General features: G+C 41.4%; 1 protein-coding gene across 1 annotated transcript in view; it reads right to left on the reverse strand.

The window, feature by feature from the left end:
* Positions 1-3,699: 3,699 nt before the first annotated feature.
* Positions 3,700-20,970, reverse strand: part of IRAK3 (interleukin 1 receptor associated kinase 3) — a gene marked incomplete at its 3' end in the record, with an annotated part of 47,537 nt that continues 30,266 nt past the window's right edge. Inside the window, exons 9-12 of the mRNA XM_084255991.1 lie at positions 7,799-7,997; positions 7,138-7,200; positions 6,885-7,049; positions 3,700-4,215 (exon numbers count right to left, since the gene is read on the reverse strand). Of these exons, the coding sequence (XP_084112117.1) occupies positions 3,700-4,215; positions 6,885-7,049; positions 7,138-7,200; positions 7,799-7,997 (943 nt within the window). The remainder of the gene's footprint in view (positions 4,216-6,884; positions 7,050-7,137; positions 7,201-7,798; positions 7,998-20,970) is intronic.

A 20,970-nucleotide genomic window follows, 5' to 3' on the forward strand; every position in this document is an offset into this window, starting at 1 on the left:
TCTAGCCACATCATGAAGCCAGAGAGGTATCCTCTTATTGCCCATAGCAGGATGAAAGATTTAATTTCTATCATTAACACTTACTAATGTACTACTAGAAAGCGAATTTGATCAGCAGGACAGAATCACTCAATAGAAAACTGGTTATTTCTGGTCACAGTAGCATCTGCTCATCATATCAGTAATCAAGTTATTGCCAGTTAATCTGGCTTGGACTTTTTTTTTTTTTTTGGTGGGACCCTCACCGGCGGCCTGGGAATGAACCGGCGCTGCAGAGGCTGCGGGCAGCATGGCAGCCCAGTGCTCAACTGCTGGGCCACCAGGGGAGGCCCCTGGCTTGGACTTTTGAGTCACATCCTAACAAAGTCATCCAGTCAAAAAGACCGCTGATTAACAATGTTTCTAATATTCCTGTTCTATACTAGGCAAAATCCTAGGTAATAAGGTAATTAAAAAATTATATAATGACTCTCTCAAAAAACATACTGCATATGTAGGATAATAAATTTTACTCATTTCAAACAATCTGAGAGTGGGTTGCATATTTATCTAAAAGTCAAGTTTCAAACCCCAGACTAACTGCATCAGAAACCGGGTGAGGCCCAGCAATCTGTCATTTTAACAAGCCCTTTACCTCATTTTGATGCACATTAAAATTTGAGAAACACTGTGTTAAGTCAACTAAGCTAGATCAAGTCAACATACCAGCTGATCACACCAGGCTGAGTAATGGCACCAGCCTAGGGTTAATCAGAGCATCCTTAACAACCACTCATTGAAGGTGCTGGGCCTCCAGCTTCACAGTGAAAAAACTATTTATTTATTTATTTTTAAAGATTTATTTATTTATGCATACAAGAATGGGGTACAGGCCAGAGGTGCAGGTGGTGAGAGGATTCACCAGAGACAGAGTAGGGAACAGAACAGGCAGATTGACTGAAATACACTGATGAGGGGAGCAGCAGGCGAGTCAGGAGAGGTCTGCTGCACCATGTGGATTGCTCCCTGGCTGGGGAGCGAACTCTTGCTGCAGTGGCTGCCATTAGCTTCATAGGCTGTGTCTTAACCCCTTGCACCATCAGGGAGGCCCCATTTAATTTATTTTGAACACAGTTTAACATGGAGTAAATTTTTTTTTTTTTTGGAAAGGAAGAAATAAAACTGTCTTTATTTGAGACTCAACACACACTGATAGAATAAATTTGTTAATTTAGCAAAGTTTATAGTTACATGTTAATTTTTAAGTGTATTTTACACTTGCAATATAATTTTAAAAATAATACCATTTAAATTAACATGAAAGTACATTAATATAAATCTAATAGAAATAGATAAGTTGATAATGTTGGACAATATAAAACATTAAGAGAAATTAAGGAAGCCCTCTATGAATGGAAGACTATACATTGCAGAGCCAATTCTTTACTATCTGAATAACCTGTGCAACTACCTGAATTATTAATGCAACTACACAGGATTCCAGGCTAATTCCCCCAATTCAGATAGAATCCTTTCTTGCTACATCTGTAAGATAATATAAATTGACCTCAGAATGATTACACTATAGAAAGCCAAATGTCTGCTTCCTTTCATTAACATGTATCAAGAGTTGTCAAACAAGGACAGGTCACAAGAATTAAAATCATATCAAGTCTAGTCCAACCCTCTCCCCCTATTAATGTTAGCACAGAGCAGTCTGGAGTATGGGGAACACATACGTCCTGATCAGATGGCAAAGAGCAGTAGGCAGCCAGCCAGGCCCCATGGAGACCAGCCTGTGGGCATGGCTCTCTCAACTGCTCACCTGGGGCCTTTAGGTGAACTGTCAGATTAAGGCTTAATGTGTTTGGAACTTCCTGTCTTGCCATAAGATCTTTCTTCCCTGAACTGTAGTTCCATATCTCTGACCTTGGTCTGCTAACCTGGCCCTGATGAATTCTTTGATTAGCTGTTCTTGAACCTAAACCCTCTCTGGCTATTATTAATACAACCATTCTGAGTCATTAAAAACAAAAACAAACCACAGGTCTGTCCCTCTGATGCACAGAAAGGTAGAGGTGTACTTTTTTTTAATTATAAACATACTGAAGAGGGCAATTTCATAAATCCTCTGGAAATTTGGAGTATTTCTATCCATCATCATAAAAATAGTCATTATCCCCACTTTGTTAATCTATTCTGCAATGTTTACTCTAGCTGAATGTGTGATTTGTGGGTTCACAGAGATAATTTAATTCAACTTAACTTATAAAGAAACACCTGTTCAGTGTAGGATAACATGCTGGGCCCCAAAGAGATGAGCCTGACACACTCAGAATATGATACCAGATTAACAGCCCCTCCAAAGAATGCCCACATCCCAGTTCCAGAAGCCTGTTGATTTATTACTTCACAGGAGAAAAAGAACATGAGGTGAGATTAGATTAAGGAACTTTGAGATGCAAAATTTTCTCTATATCATCTGGTCCCAATTCAATCACAAGGATCCTTAAAAGAGAGAGGCAGGAGGACCAAATTAAGAGAAATAGGTGAAGAGGTCAAAGAGAGAGGAGATCTAGATTCAAAGATGCTATGTTGCTGAGTTTAAGGATGGCAGAAGAAGCCATGAGACAAAGGATGCAGTGAGCCTCTAGAGATTAGAAAAAGAAGGGGATGAATTCTCCTGCAGTGTCTCCAGAAGGAATGAAAAGGACACCTGACCTCCAGACTGTAAAATAACTCATCTATGTTGCCTTAACCCACAAAGTTTGTGACAGTTTGTAATAACAACAGTAGTGAACATATACAGGTAGTTTACAATCTAGTAAGAGAAGATGGTGCAGGCAACTTCGATGTAATTCAGAAGGTGAGAATGTAAATAGAAATACAAAGATCTTGCTGAAAAAGCAAGTATTTCTGGCTGAAGAGAATAGGGAAGCTTCTGCCAGGACCACAGTTCTACTGGGCCCTGAAGGGTTGGGAAAGAGTTTGAAGGGGGAAGATCCAGGAAATAACAAGAGTAAATGAACGGATTTGGAAAGCATAGAATCAAACAAAAAGCTGACCTGGCCCTTGTGACCATTTTCTCAGGAACAAAAATGACTTGATTAAAAATACTGCATTCTACTCATGATATAATAGTCTCAAAGTTTATTTAAAATTTTGTAGTAACAGTCAACAACCATAGTATATGTGATATCATTTTAAGAGTTTAAATACAGAAATACAGATCTTGGGCAAGAACCCAAAGGGTGAACCTGGCATATCTGTAGACAGACAGACTTGACAGGGATAAATAGAAAAATAGATAAATAGAAAAATCATCTTTTAAAATCATCTATTAACAATTAACAAGTTAGACATTTCCTACAATCTTCCTTAGCAAGTTAAACCAAAAATGGAATCCAATGGAATGATTTGGTAGACTTAATAGACTTTGAGGACTCACATTGATGATAGAAAAGACTTTAAAATCTAGTCCCTTTTGGCAGGTTTTGATTGTTTTGTTTGAAGTTGGAGCCTACCATTTTAAGAAAGACTATTTTAGCTTACGTTTGATAAAAAGACAATTACCCTGATAAAACCATTGTTAAACAACTTGAATTTGGGAATTGGGAAGGAAGGAATGGATGGTCCAGATTGCTGGCCTGCATTCCCCACCTCTTGGAATTTCTTTCAGAGACAGTGTGTTTTCCATATGATACCCACACTCAGGTGCCTTCACAATGCTTGTTTTTTTTGTTCATATTCTGGTGAAATGGATTCCTTTTCACACTGTTCACATTCAATCCAGGAAAATCTGGAGGAACAGCTAGTCTCCACTGGCCTGCTCCTATAAGAATGTCTGGGGGCTTCTGCAGCAGGGTTCATATTCATATGGCAGGCCCTTGAGTCCAGGGGTGGAGCTGCATGCTTTGGAGACCAACTCGCTTCGCAAGAAGAACTGGGCAAATTGCAAGCATCCTCATTTCTCTTACTCCCCATTCTTCTGTCCGAGCCCAGAAACGTAACCTCAGATTGGCTGCATTCAAAGGGAATTTTCTGAGTCATTCTATCTCTCTTGAACTCTCTGTCATGAGGCAGTGATCGATTACTCTGGTTTTCATCATCTTCTACTGGAATACTTGGTACGTTGTCCAAGAAAAGAGGAGAAGGCCATTGGAAGGACTTCAGTGAGGTGGGAGGATCTTCAGAAAAATGTAATCTGGCTTCGGAACTTTCCAGAGTACTTAGGACCTAGTTAATCAAGAAGCAAACATTGAGTTAAACTTGAATAACCTTTCCTTTTGTCTCTTTTCTATCTATTAAGGACGATCTTTTATTTTAATGAAACTAACTATAGAATTTTGAGTTAGAAGGCATTATAGATTTGCTAAACTCCTTCATTTTAATGAGGAATTAAATGGCCTGTAGCAAAGACTACAAGCTAATTAAGTATCAGGTGACTGACATTAGGTCTAGATTTGTCCAATTACTTTGTGACCCCAGAAAGGTCTACATTTTTTTTTTTAAAGATTTATTTATTTATTTATACAAGCACTGGGTACAGTCAGAAGCATGGGAGGGTGAGAGAATTCATCAGAGCCAGAACGGAGAGCAGAGCAGGCAGACTGATGAAGTACACTGCCGAGGGAAGCAGCGAGCAGCAGGAGAGGTCTGCGTGCCATGTGGGACCCTCACCCCGCGGCCAGAGGTCCAACCGGCGATGCAGAGGCTGCGGGCAGCTTCGCAACCCAAAGCTCAACTGCTGCGCCACCAGGGAGGCCCGAAAGGTCTACATTTTTAACTATAACCTTTATTATGTGGAGAATTGGAAGGGGCTGACGGATGATGAACCTAATTTGTAGGTCTCAAGTGACAGAGATATCTAGGGGAGTTTTCTTAAAATACAGATCCCTTAAAATACAACCCCCAACCTAAAAATTGTCATTCAAAAGGTATGACTTGGTGGGGGGGGGGTGGAGGTCAGTATTTTCTAATGAATATGTATTTTGAAACCTTCCCAATTGATGTGAATGTGCAGCCTGAATTGAGAATCACACATGCAATGGAATATATATATTCAATACACACCTATAGAAAGTTTCATAATTTACAAAGTGCTTTCAGATACACTGCCTCATTTAATTTGTACAATCAACATTATTATTTTCATTTTACAGATAACAAAGCTAAGGCTCAGAAAAAGTCTGCCAAAATTACTAGCAAGTAAGGAGTGGACCTGTTGCTTGACCCCAGATCTCCTGGTTTCCAATTCTATGTTCTCTCTACTCTATATCTCATGACTCTTTCCTGGGCCCAAGATTCCAGGTCACACAGCACTTAGTGGTGGTGTCAGCCCTAGAATGCAGTTCCCCTGACTCCCTGGCTAGTGTTCTTTATATTCTGATTATGTCAACTCCATGTTGGCTCTACGATAGGCTCAGTATAAAACCCAAACACTTAGGATGGAATTCATGTTGTTGTATCACCTGGACCCTTGTATTATTATTATTTTTTTTTAATAGAGGCATGCTTTATTTATTTGTTTGCTGGTTTGTTTGTTTGTTTTGTTTATACATGCACTGGGTACAGTCAGAAGTGCGGGAGGGTGAGAGAATTCACCAGAGCCAGAGCGGGGAGCAGAGCAGGCAGAAGGACCGAAGTACACTGCTGAGGGGAGCAGCGGGCGGCAGGAGAGGTCTGCGCGCCATGTGGGACCCTCCTCCAGTGGCCGGGGAGCAGCCGGGGATGGAACCGGCGCCGCAGAGGCCGCGTGCAGTTTCGCAACCCAGCGCTCAACCGCTGCGCCAACGGGGAGGCCCGACCCTTGTATTATTTTAACTACCCCAGCTTTTCCTTCACCCCCACCCCACTTCCATGATGCTGAACTACCTGCAGTCTTTTTTTTTTTTATTCCTTTTTTTTAAGATTTATTTTTTTTTATTTATACAAGAACTGGGATATAGGCAGATTCACGGGAGGGTGAGAGGATTCACCACAGACAGCGGGGAACAGAACAGGCAGACTGATGAAATACACCGCTGAGGGGAGCAGCGGCCACGATAGGAGAGGTCTGCGCACCATGTGGGACCCTTGCCAGCTGGGTTGGATCAAACTGTGGCTGCAGAGGCTGCGGACAGCTTCACAGCGTGGCGCTCAACCAACTGCGCCACCAGGGACTACCTGCAGTCTTTGACCTGAGGAACCCATCACCTGTGAGTCTTGCCAGATGTAGATTCTCTCTGCCTAGAATGTACTTCCAGCCTTACTGCTGCCTAAAACCAATATGTTCCTCAGATCAGTGCTTAATTGCCATCAAGAAGCTTTTTGACTTGCGTAGACTGGGAGGTATTCTGACTCTGGGCTCCCCAATCAGCCTGGGCTGCCATCCATCATTATGCTAACCTTGCTGCACTGGAATTCCATGTTTACTAATCTACTCTCCCTTTGGATTGTAAACTTTAGAGAAGCAACTGTATCTTGATCACTTTTGTATCCTCAGTGCCCAGTACAGTCTGCTACATGCTAAGTAGGCATTAAACAGACATTTGTTGAACAAATCAATACCAACACAAATACAAATGTATCCTCAAATCAACAAACAGATGACCAAGTTAAAAAATCAATAAGGGAACACTAAATAGCTCTGATCTCTTAATGAAGGCTAAAAAAATATTCTTTCCAAATTACTCACTTTGATTTTTTCATTACTTTTTTTGCAGTGTCCTGCTTCTACCCATAAGCACTTCTACCAGTCCTTATTGGATGTGACTTTTTAATCTGGCAAAGTTATTGGGTTAGAATTTTCTGTTGGGGGGATTTGTCTCAATGATAAAGAATTCACTTAGATACACAATTTATCCAACTTAGATTTTCCATGGTTCTATGGGCTCAGTTTTAAACAAAACCACGTCTATACACACTTCATCCATTGATGGTCTCAATTTTGCCCGCGTTGCCACACACTGGCCTGCCAAAGAGAACAGCTTGGCAGAAAAATTTCGAGGACAGGGATCCACTTTTTTATCTAGAAATGAGAGACATGCATCAAGGCCTCTCTTTTCCATCAATTCCATAATGAGATCCCTCTAGGAAGAGAAGAAGACAATCATTACCATTTAGAACTCTGTCAGAAAAATAACCAAGAAACAATGCAGAAATGAAGACAATTCTTACCAGCTGAATATGCTTTGGATCATCTAACACTACTTTGCAACCTGTGAGAACTTCCATGATTACCTGCAAAGAACATATAGAACGTTGGCTACATATGTTAGCTATAAACACATAATTAGTTATAATTAACCATAAGACTGATAACAATGAATACTGTTCATTCTAATGAATTACTTTGTATTTTTATTATTTAATGATACAAATTCATATATAAGACAATGAGTAACAAGAAATCAGTAAGTCCTAAAGCTAAAACCTTTGAGAAATTCCTAGAATTTAAAGCATTCTTTTTTTTTTTTATATATAGAGGCATGTTTTATTTATTTATTTGTTTGTTTGTTTGTTTTGTTTATACATGCACTGGGTACAGTCAGAAGCGCGGGAGGGTGAGAGAATTCACCAGAGCCAGAGCAGGGAGCAGAGCAGGCAGAAGGACCGAAGTACACTGCTGAGGGGAGCAGCGGGCGGCAGGAGAGGTCTGCGCACCATGTGGGACCCTCCTCCAGTGGCCGGGGAGCAGCCGGGGATTGAACCGGCGCTGCAGAGGCTGCGGGCAGCTTCGCATCCCAGCGCTCAACCGCTGCGCCACCGGGGAGGCCCTAGAATTTAAAGCATTCTTAACAATAATTGCCTCCTTTGTGAACCAGCAGTTGGTACTTACAATTCCAAAGCTGTAGACATCTGTTTTAATGGACAGCTTGCCTTGCCTGATATACTCTTCTGGCATGTACCACAGGCGTCTACTGCTGCTGTTGGTCATGCTTATGGTAGAGCTCTGGTGTTCTAGGTGGGGCCGGAAGTGTGCCATGCCAAAGTCAGTTAGTTTGGGTTGAAACTGATCATCCAAAAGTATGTTCGCACTAAAATTGTGATCAAGGACAAACAAGACAAAACATGATAAAGACATTTCAGTGAAAACAGGACAAGCTCACCTACATATCCAGTTAATGCCCAACACTAATAAACTAAAGCCATACCATGATTTTCCATGAACTAGAGAGCATTGTCTTATCTTAAATATAAATCCAGGTGTTATAGAAAACCTAAGATTAAAAACCTGACCTGGGAAGAGTGGCCATTTCAAATTTACAGTTACCTATGGAGTTTGGTGGATAAAGCTGATATTTTGTCAATAGGAAAAATTAAAGCTAACCACAGCAGCTTTCCTGTGCTATTCTTACACATAATGAGACTATGAATAGTTTCCATCAGCTAATCATTGTCTATTATATACACAGAGCTGTGCTGCAGAATGTGCTGACCTGCAATGACTAAACTCTTTGGTAGCCCCCATCCTAATAATAACCCTATTGCACTGTTTCTCCTCTACAGCTTTCTTGTCTGCGAGTCTTATTTAAAATATAAAGATCTGCAGAGGCAAAGGCAAAGTGTCTGGAGTCAGTTTTAGCTGTTTATCACACAAAAATCTTAATAATCACTTAGCACCTTGTTTAAGGGGAAGCAGCAGCTTACTCTGACCTCTGAAGGGCTGTTAGAGAGGAGTGAGAGAGGGAAGTCAAGAGGGAGCAACATTGCCCCTGGCACACTGTGACTGCGGACAGGCCGCTCCACTCCATAAGTGTCAGTGTCACCTCTCCCCACATGTGAATTGAAGAAAACTGATGTGAGATAATTAAGAGCCTACCGGCACCCAGTATGCTGGGTAAATGGTCACTAAGATCATGATTAGTAATTAGTCATAAAATACACTGGTAAAGGGGTGGGTGGGCCAAGAGAAAGCTCTCTACTTCTCAATTTTACTTATATGAGGTTGCTTTGCATCTCCTGAAGCAGAGCTTCTAACACTAGGCCTGCCTATGTGAAATGTGAAGTGCTCTATCTGTAGTATCACATACTGTTACAAAAAGTAATAATTGGGGCCTCCCTGGCAGCACGAGGGGTTAAGCACCACACTATAAAGCAATCCGCAGCCTCTGCAGCATGAGTTCCATTCCTGGCCCACCAGGGAGCAACCCACATGGCGCAACAGACCTCTCCTGGCTCACCCGCTGCTCCCCTCAGCAGTGAATTTCAGTCAGTCTGCCTGTTCTGTTCCCCACTCTATCTCTGGTGAATCCTCTCAACCCCCTGCATCTCTGGCCTATACCCCAACTCTTGTATGCATAAATAAATAAACTTAAAAAAATAATAATAGCTATAGCACAAAACAAATAATAGCTATAGCACAACAACAAACAAACTCTTAATCTCAAACAAATACTGTATCTTACAAAATCACCAGAAGCCCTTCCTGTCCCAGTACAGATAGCTTGACAGGCAGACAGTTCCACAGATCTGAATGGCCAGGGTGACTACTATTCAGAGTATTCAGAGTCCTCATTCTATTCAGAGGATTTGAAACAAAGGCCTCACAAGTTCTAGCCAAGTGTTTGTCTATATCTGAGTTGACAGGCAAAATGAAGGGACTCCTAGGTCCCGTTAAGGATAGAAAAATATATGTCCTAAACTTTATTTCATTCTCCTTCCTCTAAGGATGGTAGGAGAATTGCAATATCCCAAGACTCCACCTTACCCATCAGCCCTATGGTCTTCACTGCTATGTGATCCTTGTATTTGTGAGCAGAAAAGTCAGCAAGGTCTTCAAGACTTGTATCAATACAGGTAGTCTTAATTTTTCTCTTTGCCTTGTCTTTTCTCCCCAAATATGTCAAACATGGCAGCTTCTAAAGCCAGCCTGGGTCCTATACAGCCACATCCGGGCCACTCCACCCCCATTCTTAGATTTCTTCGTTTGGAGAACATTGTTGACGATTCTGACAGACCTCTGAAGATGGGGCCACACTAGGGTCACATCCTCCTTCTCTCCAGTACAAGATGAGGACAGACATTTTGTGCATAATTACTTCTTCCACAGGTGTACACTACACTTGCCAGATCGAGGCTGGGACTCCGGAGATGCGCTACTCGCTTCAGGCTACAGGGTATTTTGAGGAGGGGTTTGCCAGGTGTGCCGGGAGCTGCGGTGGGCTGAGAGGCTCATTACCTCTCCTTAATAGGACCCATGCTTCTGCCCTTCAGCTTCCGGTACTGAGAACCCGGCTTTCCTCCCACGCCCCCAGCCCACTGCAGCACGAGAGGAGGGCAGGGAAGCTCCGAATGCCAGATTCAATATCAAACATCTAACCCTTGGCTTCCTCTACCCCTGCGTAAAAGAAGGTATAGAAGGCCAAAAGCTGAAGCTGCAAAATATGTAGAATTCCTGAAGAATAGATCTTTTCTAAATATAAAAGAAAAAAAGCCACAACAGTAACAAAACCCGTAAGTTAACCCATTTATTTGACCTTCAGCAAAACTGGCGGAAGCTTCCGGCAACTGGTGAATCATGCTTCTGTAAGAGTTAGGCAGAGGTGAGCTGGGTAATCACAAAGTGTTATGCTGTAAAACCACAGAGGACGTGGGGTCAGTGAGAGGCCATCAATAAGAATGTGAAATTGTTCTAGGGCACTGCAGTTACACTTTGAATAATGATATTTGGTGAAAAGACAAGTTGTTTACCAGCAGACTTTAGGGTATAACATAAATTTTGAGTCCAGTGATTTACTCTGTTCTAAATAGAGGTTAATGTTAGCTGAGGAAGAGGGATGTCTTGTTTTAGGAACGCGGGAATTGCAAAAGGCCCTTCAACAATCAATTCTACCCTAATTCTTTCTCCTGCCTCAACCTTAAATAGAATGTTCAAACATAAAGTGCCTTCAGCTACCAAGCAGGTCAACCGAAAAGGTTTATCCTACAGGGGTAAAAAACAGACTAACAGAATAAAGACAAGATAAAATACCTCTGGGCCTCCCTGGTTGCACAGAGGTTGGGGTCTCAGCACTATCAAGCTATAGCCAGCCACTGCTCTGTGGCCCCGGTTTGATCCCCGCAGACCTCTCCTGTCTCACCGGCTGCTCCCCCCTCTGTCTCTGGTGAATCCTCTCACCCTCCCATACCTCTGGCCTACACCCCAGTTCTTGTATGCATAAATAAATAAAATAAACCTTAAAAAAAAAAGATAAAATACCTCAGTGGTCCACACCTTCAGTTTGGTGTTTCTATAACCTACTTCTACTCTTTCCCACAAAGCTACTTACAAAGTAGCCATCACTTCTCTCCACAATTCTTCTACCAGAAGGTCCAGAGATGGTGACACATGGAGGAGATGGAGAAAATCTTACACAAGGTGAATTTATATCCTGACGCTGAGTCTATTACTTAATCTCTCAATTGCTGGGGGTCACTAAGACAACTCTTTTTGGGAATCTGAACCCCTAAACCAAAGCTGTAAGAGTTGATTTATTTGCTTACCAGTTTATTTCCTAATTTAATTGAAGCTTTCAGGTCTTAAATACAAAGTAAGATGATACACTTAGATTATAAAGCATGATTTGAATTTAAGTGCAAATACCATGTTTGACAAGGAAGCCCATGATTGGTTTGTAAAGCTATATATTGTTAAAGAGTCTTGGGGGTAGTTATTGGTGCCAACAGCCTAGGTACTGAGTTCCTGGCGACTCTCACGAAAAGTCTGACTCCGCTAAGGAGGGACAGAGGACCCAGTTGGCCTCTCCATGACAATTGTGGCAACAGGACATCTTGCTCTATGTGTCAATGCTGTTGCAATACCAAAATATCCCTCCTGAAAGGGTCCTCCCCTACCAGACGACCCGGTTTCTCTGGGAACTTGCTGCAGTCCTCCCTGCTTTCAATCATACAGTACGTTTAGCCCTAAATATGAAGCTGAAACCCTTCTTCCCCCTTGGATTATGGAGCTTACAATTTCTCCCTCTTTTTTTCCCACTGAGACAAATAATACTCAGAGACAGTATTAAAGCTTGTTTTTGCTCCACTGGTGCTGTGTGAACAAAAACAATAGCCAGTATTGTCAATACCCAGTCAATAGCCAGTATTTCTCTTTCAAATAACCAAATTAGGCAAAGCAGCAGCAGCTCTCTGCCCACCTGTGACTATGCAGGTGCCTCTTTTCCTTTCTCCTTTTCCTAATAAACCTGTCCTTTTAAAATGTAAATAAAGGCCTCCCTGGTGGCGCAGCGGGTTGACCACAGCACTGTGAAGCTGTCCGCAGCCTCAGCAGCGCTGGTTCGATTCCTGGCCAGCCAGGGAGAAACCCACATGGTGAGACAGACCTCTCCTGTCTCACCCACTGCTCCCCTCAGTAGTGTTTTCCTCAGTCCATCTGTTCTGCTACCTGCTCGGTCTCTGGTGAATTCTCTCACCCTCCTGCACCTCTGGCCTATACCCCAATTCTTATATAAAATAAATCTTTTAAAAAAAATTGAAATGTAGGACCTCCCTGGTGGCGCAGTGGTTGAGTGCTGGGTTGCAAAGCTGCCTGCAGCCTTTGCAGCGCCAGTTTGATCCCCGGCCACCAGGCGAGGGTCTCATATGGTGCGCAGACCCCTCCTGCCGCCCACTGCTCCCCTCAGCAGTGTACTTCAGTCTTCCTGCTCTTCTCCCCCCTCTGACTCTGGTGAATTCTCTCACCCTCCCATGCTTCGGACTGTACCCAGTGCTTGTATAAATAAATAAATCTTTTTAAAAAAATTAAAATGTAAATAAAAAAATAACCAAATTAGTACAACTCTCCTAAGTCTCAGTTTCCTTAAAGGTCAAAAGATCTGATAATGCTTACCACACAGGAAGGTTATAAATAGTAAATGAGAAAAATCAAGAAGGATGCTTGGTACACAGGTGGGGTCTCCAAATGTGCTTTGGAAGATGTAGGCTGGCCATTGTCCATCTTACATCCACCACCTTAGTTCAGAATCCCAAGGAACTTGGTAGGGTATCTCTAGAAGTTCAAGGACACTAATTTAAAGCAACAAAAGTCCAGGAGACTGCACAATCACCCTGGAAATCTGAGGACACTTGGGTTAATAGGTTTCATGGTATCGGCTGCATCTCAAAATAATTCCAGAGAAGTTCTGGAAGAACTGGACTAAAACAACATTTCCAGATCTTTTATGACAATGGGGAGAAAAAAAAATATTGTTTGGCATGTATGTGTGCAAGCATTTATGTATCTATGTGTATAAATAAATGAATGTTGAAGTCTAGAGAGAGTGGTAGTGAAAGGATTACTATGGGAAATTTTAAATTATGTAACATTTAATTACTCTTGTCAACCCTTAGAAAAATGAACATATTTGGATATTTTATTTATTTATTTACATTTTAAAAGGACAGGTTTATTAGGAAAAAGAGAAAGAAAAAAAAAGAGAGAAGCACCTGTGTGGTCACAGGTGGGTAAGAGAGCTGCACATGTTAAGATATTTTAGAAGAAGGGACACACTAGAGGGAAATAGTAAAGTCTGGAAAGAAAAATTGCTTCTGTCTATAATGTTTCTAAAAAGCAAAAACAGATTTTCAAAGAGGAGGATGGAAGGGAGGAGTATGGTTAATCAAAGAAACAACCAACCAACCAACCAAGCAGACAGCAATTCCTGTAGACTCTGCCATTCCTACAAAACACTGAGCTGGACACCTCAGGTCTAAAGGGTGAAAGCAGGAGGAGCTTGGTCCTTATGTGAGATGTCCCAGTTACAGGAAGGGGCCTGTCTGTGGCTCTCACCCTCTTTCCCGACCATCCAATCTTTCTAGTTCCTCACAAAGAAAGTTTACCATGTGCTTATGACTATATATCTTTGATCAGTTTCTGTTTTTAAAATATTCATTTTTAAGCAAATGACTTTTTCCTTCTTTTCTTTCCAAGATCACCTCCCATGTGTGAAAAATTGTGTAACTTGACAGAAAGACAAACAGCAATAGTGATGAGAGACATGGTCTTATAGGAAAGATTAGAAATGATCACCAAGATTATCTCCTCATTTTGGAGATAAATAGGAATGAATGTCTGGGATGAAAAATGCCAACAATAAAATGCATTTCAACTTGAATTTTTTCATAAATGTGAAAACAATTATGCTTGCTAAGGGATAGTATGGAAATAAGAAGATTTACTGCTTTCAGATGCTTTTATATGATCTTATAAATTCAAAAACATTTTCTTTTCCCAAATAAAATGTGAGGGTCTTTTGCCAAGAACAGAGACTTCAACTCTTCAAGATTCTTTTCTTTAAATCCCTTTCCGTCTCAAATTCCAGCATCTGGAAATGAATTTTGTTTTTATAACATTCTCTTTGAAGAGTTCAAATTACTAAGACATTTTTGGGCTAACTGAATCACCAGACTTCTTGAAAATACCTTTGAAATGTGGGCTTGGTTTCCTCCTTGGGTGTTCTGCAGCTGTGTCCTTGACAGCATCTTCCTTAGAACACTATTTAGTCTCACTGCTGGAACAAGGCACAGATTCCCAATGCAGACCCCCAGTTCTAGTCTCCCCCTTAAGTTCCACTGCCTACCACCATTTTCAGGAGAAGTCAACATTTCCAAATTTCCACATGCTAATTATTTTTCCCTCTCCTGCCCAATTTCCTCGTCTTTGCCTATGAATCCAACATAATCCAGTATCCCAGGTAGGAGTCCTTAATTGTTGGACTCACAGAAACATGACATTGCTCCTCCCTTTCCCATCTACAGATATGTGTCAGAGGCAAGTTACCAACCCCTGTCTCAGCCATCTCCTCGGTCAAATAACAAGTTATTCAATAGGCTTTTATGTCAGGTCTAAAGCTCTATGGCTTCCACTGAGTTCCCTAATCTGGTTTGGATCTACCATATGCCCTTAAAGTATTAGTGCTTACCCATGCAGTCAGGATGGATTGTGCTTGTTGTGCTTGGGGGTTTTCTTTATGCTGTTCCATAGTCTGTAAAGTACCTTACCCTCTTCCCCTTACTTTTATCCAAATCCTTTTTCCAAAGGATTTCTTCCAGAAAGTTTTCACTCAACTACCCTGAATTCCAAGAACTTCTTTTCCGTAAGTTCCTACTGTACAGTATGCCCTATACTATTTGTACCTATTCTTATTAAACTAGCTTATATTGTTTACATAAGTATAATGCTGAGTCTCTAGAAGCAAGCATGTGTTGATATGATCAGTTAGGAGCATCTGAAACGATGAGTAATCTTAGATCACTGGCTTAGGAATGGCATATTAGTGGCCCAAGTGTTGCCAAGACAACCTCCTGGATTCTAAGCAGACATGACTAATTGAGTTCAGAATGCATCCACCCCAGATTCCTTTTCAACATTGCATATGGAAAATCAGCCAGGAATGAGAGGTTGTAAGAGGATTGACTTGACATTTCCATATAATCACTTCTTTTTCAGATGAGGTAAATGAGGTCCATATGGTTGATGTCTTATCCAATTGTTAGGGGAAAATAATGTCCTGAGTTAATCCCATACAGGCTTTGTGGACCCCACCCCCACTCCAGACTAAAGCCATCAAGACATTGGAAAAGACAAATCCCGTCACCACCAAAGGGAAGGTGGCTGGGACCTGAGGGTGGAGTTGGGCAGCCAGGTTGGATATAAAAACCAAACACGTGGACCTTGAAATGGCTCGCTATCGCTCGCCTCCTGGCTTCACCGCTCCTGGCTGGCGGCCAGCTCTCAGAGTGCCATTTTGGGATTCCTGATCGGCGGATCGGGTAGGACTCATTTAAAACTTTGTCTCCCACTTTTCTCCCTGTGCTGTACATTTCCTCATTTCCCCTTCCCTTGTAAATAAACCTTTTATTAACCTTTCGCGTGTGCCTGCAGTAGAACATTAATAAGTCCTTTTAAGCGTGTGGGTGAGGACCCACAGTCAGGCACCCCGTTTTGTATCGGGGTTGCTCTACAACACTATATGCAAAAGCTTAAAATGCAAAAGACGGGGCCAAGACTAGAGCCTAGCCCTCCTTTTTTCCTGTTCAGTGCTCTTTCCTTACAAAGATTTAGAAAATTAATACAACACAGGTCATAAAAATTACTAAAGGCAAGGAAAAGAAATACCTTTTTACTCAGCTACTCATTAAACATTAAAAACTGTTGATTACAATGCAGAGATGAAATTAATTTTTTTTTTTAATAGAGGCATGTTTTTATTTATTTATTTGTTTGTTTGTTTGTTCGTTTTTGTTTATACATGCACTGGGTACAGTCAGAAGCGCGGGTGGGTGAGAGAATTCACCAGAGCCAGAGCGGGGAGCAGAGCAGGCAGAAGGACCGAAGTACACTGCTGAGGGGAGCAGCGGGCGGCAGGAGAGGTCTGCGCGCCATGTGGGACCCTCCTCCGGTGGCTGGGGAGCAGCCGGGGATTGAACCGGCGCCGCAGAGGTCGCCGGCAGCTTCGCAACCCAGCGCTCAACCGCTGCGCCACCGGGGAGGCCCCTGAAATTAATTTTTATCTCTTTTTTTTTAGCTATATATATATCATTCATGACAAAACAATCAGTCATGGGAAAGCTTTTTGCTCAAAATAATTTGTAATAACTAGTTACACCCAACTGGAGCTCTGAAAATGAGCTGTGCAAGGGTCCAAGGACAGTTTGATGAAACACGCCAGGAGGTCAAAGAGGTGAGTCTCCATTAGTTGTGAGGAATTATAATTTGTTGTTAAACCCTAGATTTTATATAAATGGTATCACTTCATTGCCACACCCTGGGGGGAGGTACAGTAGTAACCTGTTTCCAGATAAAGAGATAGGACACCAAGTGTCATGGAAATGAAGTAACTTACTTCAGGTAACTCTGCTAGAAGTAGTTGAATACGGATTTGTGTTGAGATCTCTGTGGCCCCCCAAATGCCACATCTTTAACCAGTAACAAGCCACACATGGCAAGCGTGTTGAAAAGGAAAAGGACCCAGAAAAGACTGGAGGGAGGGTGTTTCTGGAAACCAGCATTTTGGGAGCTTGCTTTAGGTCTGTGCTAGGGTGAGCAGGTCTCTGGAGCTTCCTCCTAATCTTATGAGCTTATCCTCACTCCTGAGCTGATCAGGGCAAAGGTTGGCCTGGATTTTATGTGGGGTCATCTCATTTTCTTGTCACAACCCCAGGATGTGTGAGAATATAGCACAGTACAAAAGCAGGTAAGTGCAATATCACAGAATTTGAAAGCAAGAAGTCCAACTTGAGATCGTCTCGACTGGCTTTGAATGCAAAGAGTTCACTGGGCTGAGAGCATGAGGCAGGGCCTGGATTTCCCATGCTCTTTCTGAACATCCTCAGGGACAGTGTCCACACCATTTTGTTTTGCAAAGATAAAAGGTGTTGCTCAGACTTTGAGCACCAGGCTGCTGAAAAATGACTGACAATCTCAAATTATTTAAGTTAAATAGTTTAAATGTAACTAACACTTTAAGTTAAATACTGACTCAAACTTTCTTAAACTATTTAGAAAACCACAAAGGTATAAGATTATCAACCTTTTTATTAATAGAATTAATGATAGAGAATGAACAAAAGGATAACTTCAGGATTTCAATTAGTAACTCAATACTCCCTCTGGGCATTTCTGATTACTTGGCTTGAGATAGAAAGGTCTGATGCCAAGTTATTTTTCCTAATACAATTTATTTCTGTTATCAGAATATAACACAGTCCTTAAATACAAGTTTTAAAAACAGTGGAAGTAAAAAATAAACCATTAAAAAAAAAAGCCCTATAGTCTCTTCATTTAAATAAAATCTTATTGATATTTGGTTATAATTGTCATTTTGTCCTATGTCAGTTTGACTTTTTCACCAAATCTCAGTTTATGCACATTATTTCATACTGTTAAAATACTATTTAATAATGTCAAAGGACGTGTGATAGACTCTTCTGTGATTCATGAGTCTGAAGCACAAATGCAGAAAAGAAAATAAATATCTTCCATTTCTCACTCCAACAAAACAGAGCACTGACTTACTCATAGAAAAGGTCACCATTAACACATTCTGAGATGTCATTTTTGAACCAGTTTTCAGGGAGTTACAATAAATTAAAAGAAACTGCCTTTCCTTACAAAGATTTAGAAAATTAATACAACACGGGTCAAGGAGTAGGGATTTTAGATCTTCCTAAAGCACTATGTGGTACACAGAGGATCCAAGAATCAGGGAGGCCCAAATTTAGAGTGAAGTGAAGGATTCATTTAAAATGGATTCAGGAGGGTAATCTGGGTCAGCCAATTCACGTCTGACCAAGACTGCTGGGGACTGAATGGCATTACCATCTGACAGATGTTCAGTGCCCTGAATAAATGAGTTGGTCTTATTCCAGTTTCAAGGGAACAGGTGTACACATCACCAAATGAAAGGAAGAGGGAAAATCTACTGTTATAGTTGGCACTAATTAACATCTCTGCTGGCAGGCTCAGGAGAAAGGCCCAGAGTTTCGTAGTTGTGGAAGGGTCTGATTTGTTCTGGGACAGACGGGGACACATTAATGAGCCCTTGGGAAACCATAGTTCTCGAATAAATGCCCATAAGCCTGAGGCTCCACACCTAGTGCCTCCTGGGTGGGTGCACACTATGGATGGCTATGTCTCAGTCCTCGAACCCTTTGGAAAACCCAAAAAGGAAATAGTCTTGAGTAACCCCTTTGGTAACTATTTAAAAAAAAAACAAAACATGTTGAGTTGCATTTCTTATCATTTAAATTGCACTTAAAGGACAGTTTAAATCATGCTCTTTAAATGAAATTCTCCCTATCTCTGATCAGATCTCTTTTGTTATTCTGTATCTATATCACCCATTAGGCATTTTGTCTAGCAGTGTTAATTAAATGATTTATAGTTTGTCACATCCAAGTAACCTGGGATGTTGGCCTAGAAGAAATGGCCTCTTTTTACATTGTAAGAAGACCTAAGAAACTCTAGAATTTGTTTCCACTTCAACCCCAGAAAAGTTTGAGTCCCTCTTGACTGCCTAATTTATGAAACCTAGGTCCTCAGCCTAGTCAATATTCAAGGTCACAGCCAACATCCTACCCATCACAATCCTTACTCCTCTCCAGTCTCATCTTTATTCTCCAACCTTATCTTTTCCTGTCCAATCTACCAATTTGTCTTCTTTCAGTATACTTGGCAATTCTTTACAAATTATCACCTAAATCAGGAATCTTCTCTCCCATTCTCTCAACCAATCCATTGCTATAACCCATCTCTTCAAAGACTGCTTGGAACAACCTACCTAGAAGAAGCCTTTTGATACCAGCCATACCTTGGGCATATTCACTCTGCATCACATACTTTCTGATTTGTGTTATGTCTCTGATCACCAGGTGGAGTCTTCAAGGATAAGACATTGACAGTCAATATCTTTCCCTGCTCTTGTCCTGTGCACAAGGGGCACAGGGGGCATTCCACAAATATTTGTGAACTGAAATGAATGTCGTTTTCAAAATAGGTTTCAATAAATATGTTAACACAGAAATGCTTTTTCTTAAAATAAAGCTTAGTTTATAGGTCCACTTTTCAAACACAATAAATTGATGGTGGAGGGAAGCGGTAGAGAATTTTTGTGTCTCCCTGCACTCAAAAGTCATATGCTGAAATCCTAGCCCTGAAGGTTATGGCATTGGGAGTTGGGGCTTTTGTGGGGTGATTAAGGTAAGAGAGCTCCGCACATGAGTGGGATCCGTGCCTTGTGAAAGATGCCAAAGAGAGATTCTCTCACTTCATCCTCTAAGTGAGGACACAGAGAAAAGAGTAATCTAGGAACCAGAAAACAGGCCCTCACCAAACACGGAATTGATTGGCACCATGATCTTGGACTTCCTGGTCTTTAGAATTATGAGACATAAATGTATATTGTTTATAAGCTACCCATTTTTAGTGTTTTTGTTATAGCAGCCCAAAGGGACTAAGATAGTAAGTAAAAGAAGAAGTAAAAAGACGGATTGGCCAGCACATCTTTTAGCTTCTATCACTGCTACTCTTACTGCTTCTTCACCAATTATAACAGGAGCTACCATTGATGAGTGAGAATTCTTTGCTAAGCACCACGGAAATGCTATTTCACTTAACCCTAAGAGACAGAAGTTGTCATTTTTTTTTAGTATTTTTTTGCAGAGGGAAAAACTGGGCACTATAGAAGGTAAGCAATTTGCTCAAAAACACATGTGAAATGAAAAGTCAGCTTCTTTTTTTTTTTTTTTTTCAAGAGAGAGTGTAAATCTGAGTGCGCTTTTATTAAGTTAGTGGTCAGTATATATATGTTTTTTCTAAAGGCATAGGAACAGTGAACATCAAAGAGATCAGTTTGCTCATAGGCTTAGCTTAATTGACAGGGCAGTGATTTATGTCCGAAGTTACACCTGGACCTAGCCTTATTCCTAATTGGACAGGTTATTAACTCTTTCTATATTTTTGAAAAGTCAGCTTCTTAAATCAGATCTCTGATTTAATTAACAATGGGTACTGAAGTAAGAAAGAAGAGTAGGAAGAAGGAAAGTAACAGAAAAGAGGAAATCACTTGGTTACATTTTGCAGAGTGCCATCCAATCAAACCCTCCTGCAGGGCTGTGGTGGCTGCAGTGGTGTGGCCCAGATGCCCCCATGCCAGAGACACTGCTAGCCCAGACGAGAAAGGCTGGCTGCTAGTTTCTCACTGCTAAGCCCCAGCTTGGGAACTGCTGCGTCACCCAAGTTATAGGCCCAGTCAAGGCTGGTAGGAAGTAGGGGTGAAAAGCCCGAGCAGCTTGCCTTACCTTCAGATATCTCTGATAGGCCACCCCAACATCAGTGCTCACCATGGCATTAGTCAAGGCTTCTGTTACAATAACACAGCCCAACTCTGCCTTCCTTTTCTTCTCCCCTCCCTTACATTTGCTGTTCCAGAGAGTACTCCCTACGAAATCTCCTGCAGGCAAATCTCTGCTTCTGAGCCTGGGATCCTACCTGAACATACTAAGAGCAAGAAAGCAGAAATCAGGGCCTCA

The sequence above is a fragment of the Talpa europaea genome (genome assembly GCF_964194135.1).
Source record: "Talpa europaea genome assembly, chromosome: 15".
Lineage (NCBI taxonomy): Eukaryota > Metazoa > Chordata > Mammalia > Eulipotyphla > Talpidae > Talpa > Talpa europaea.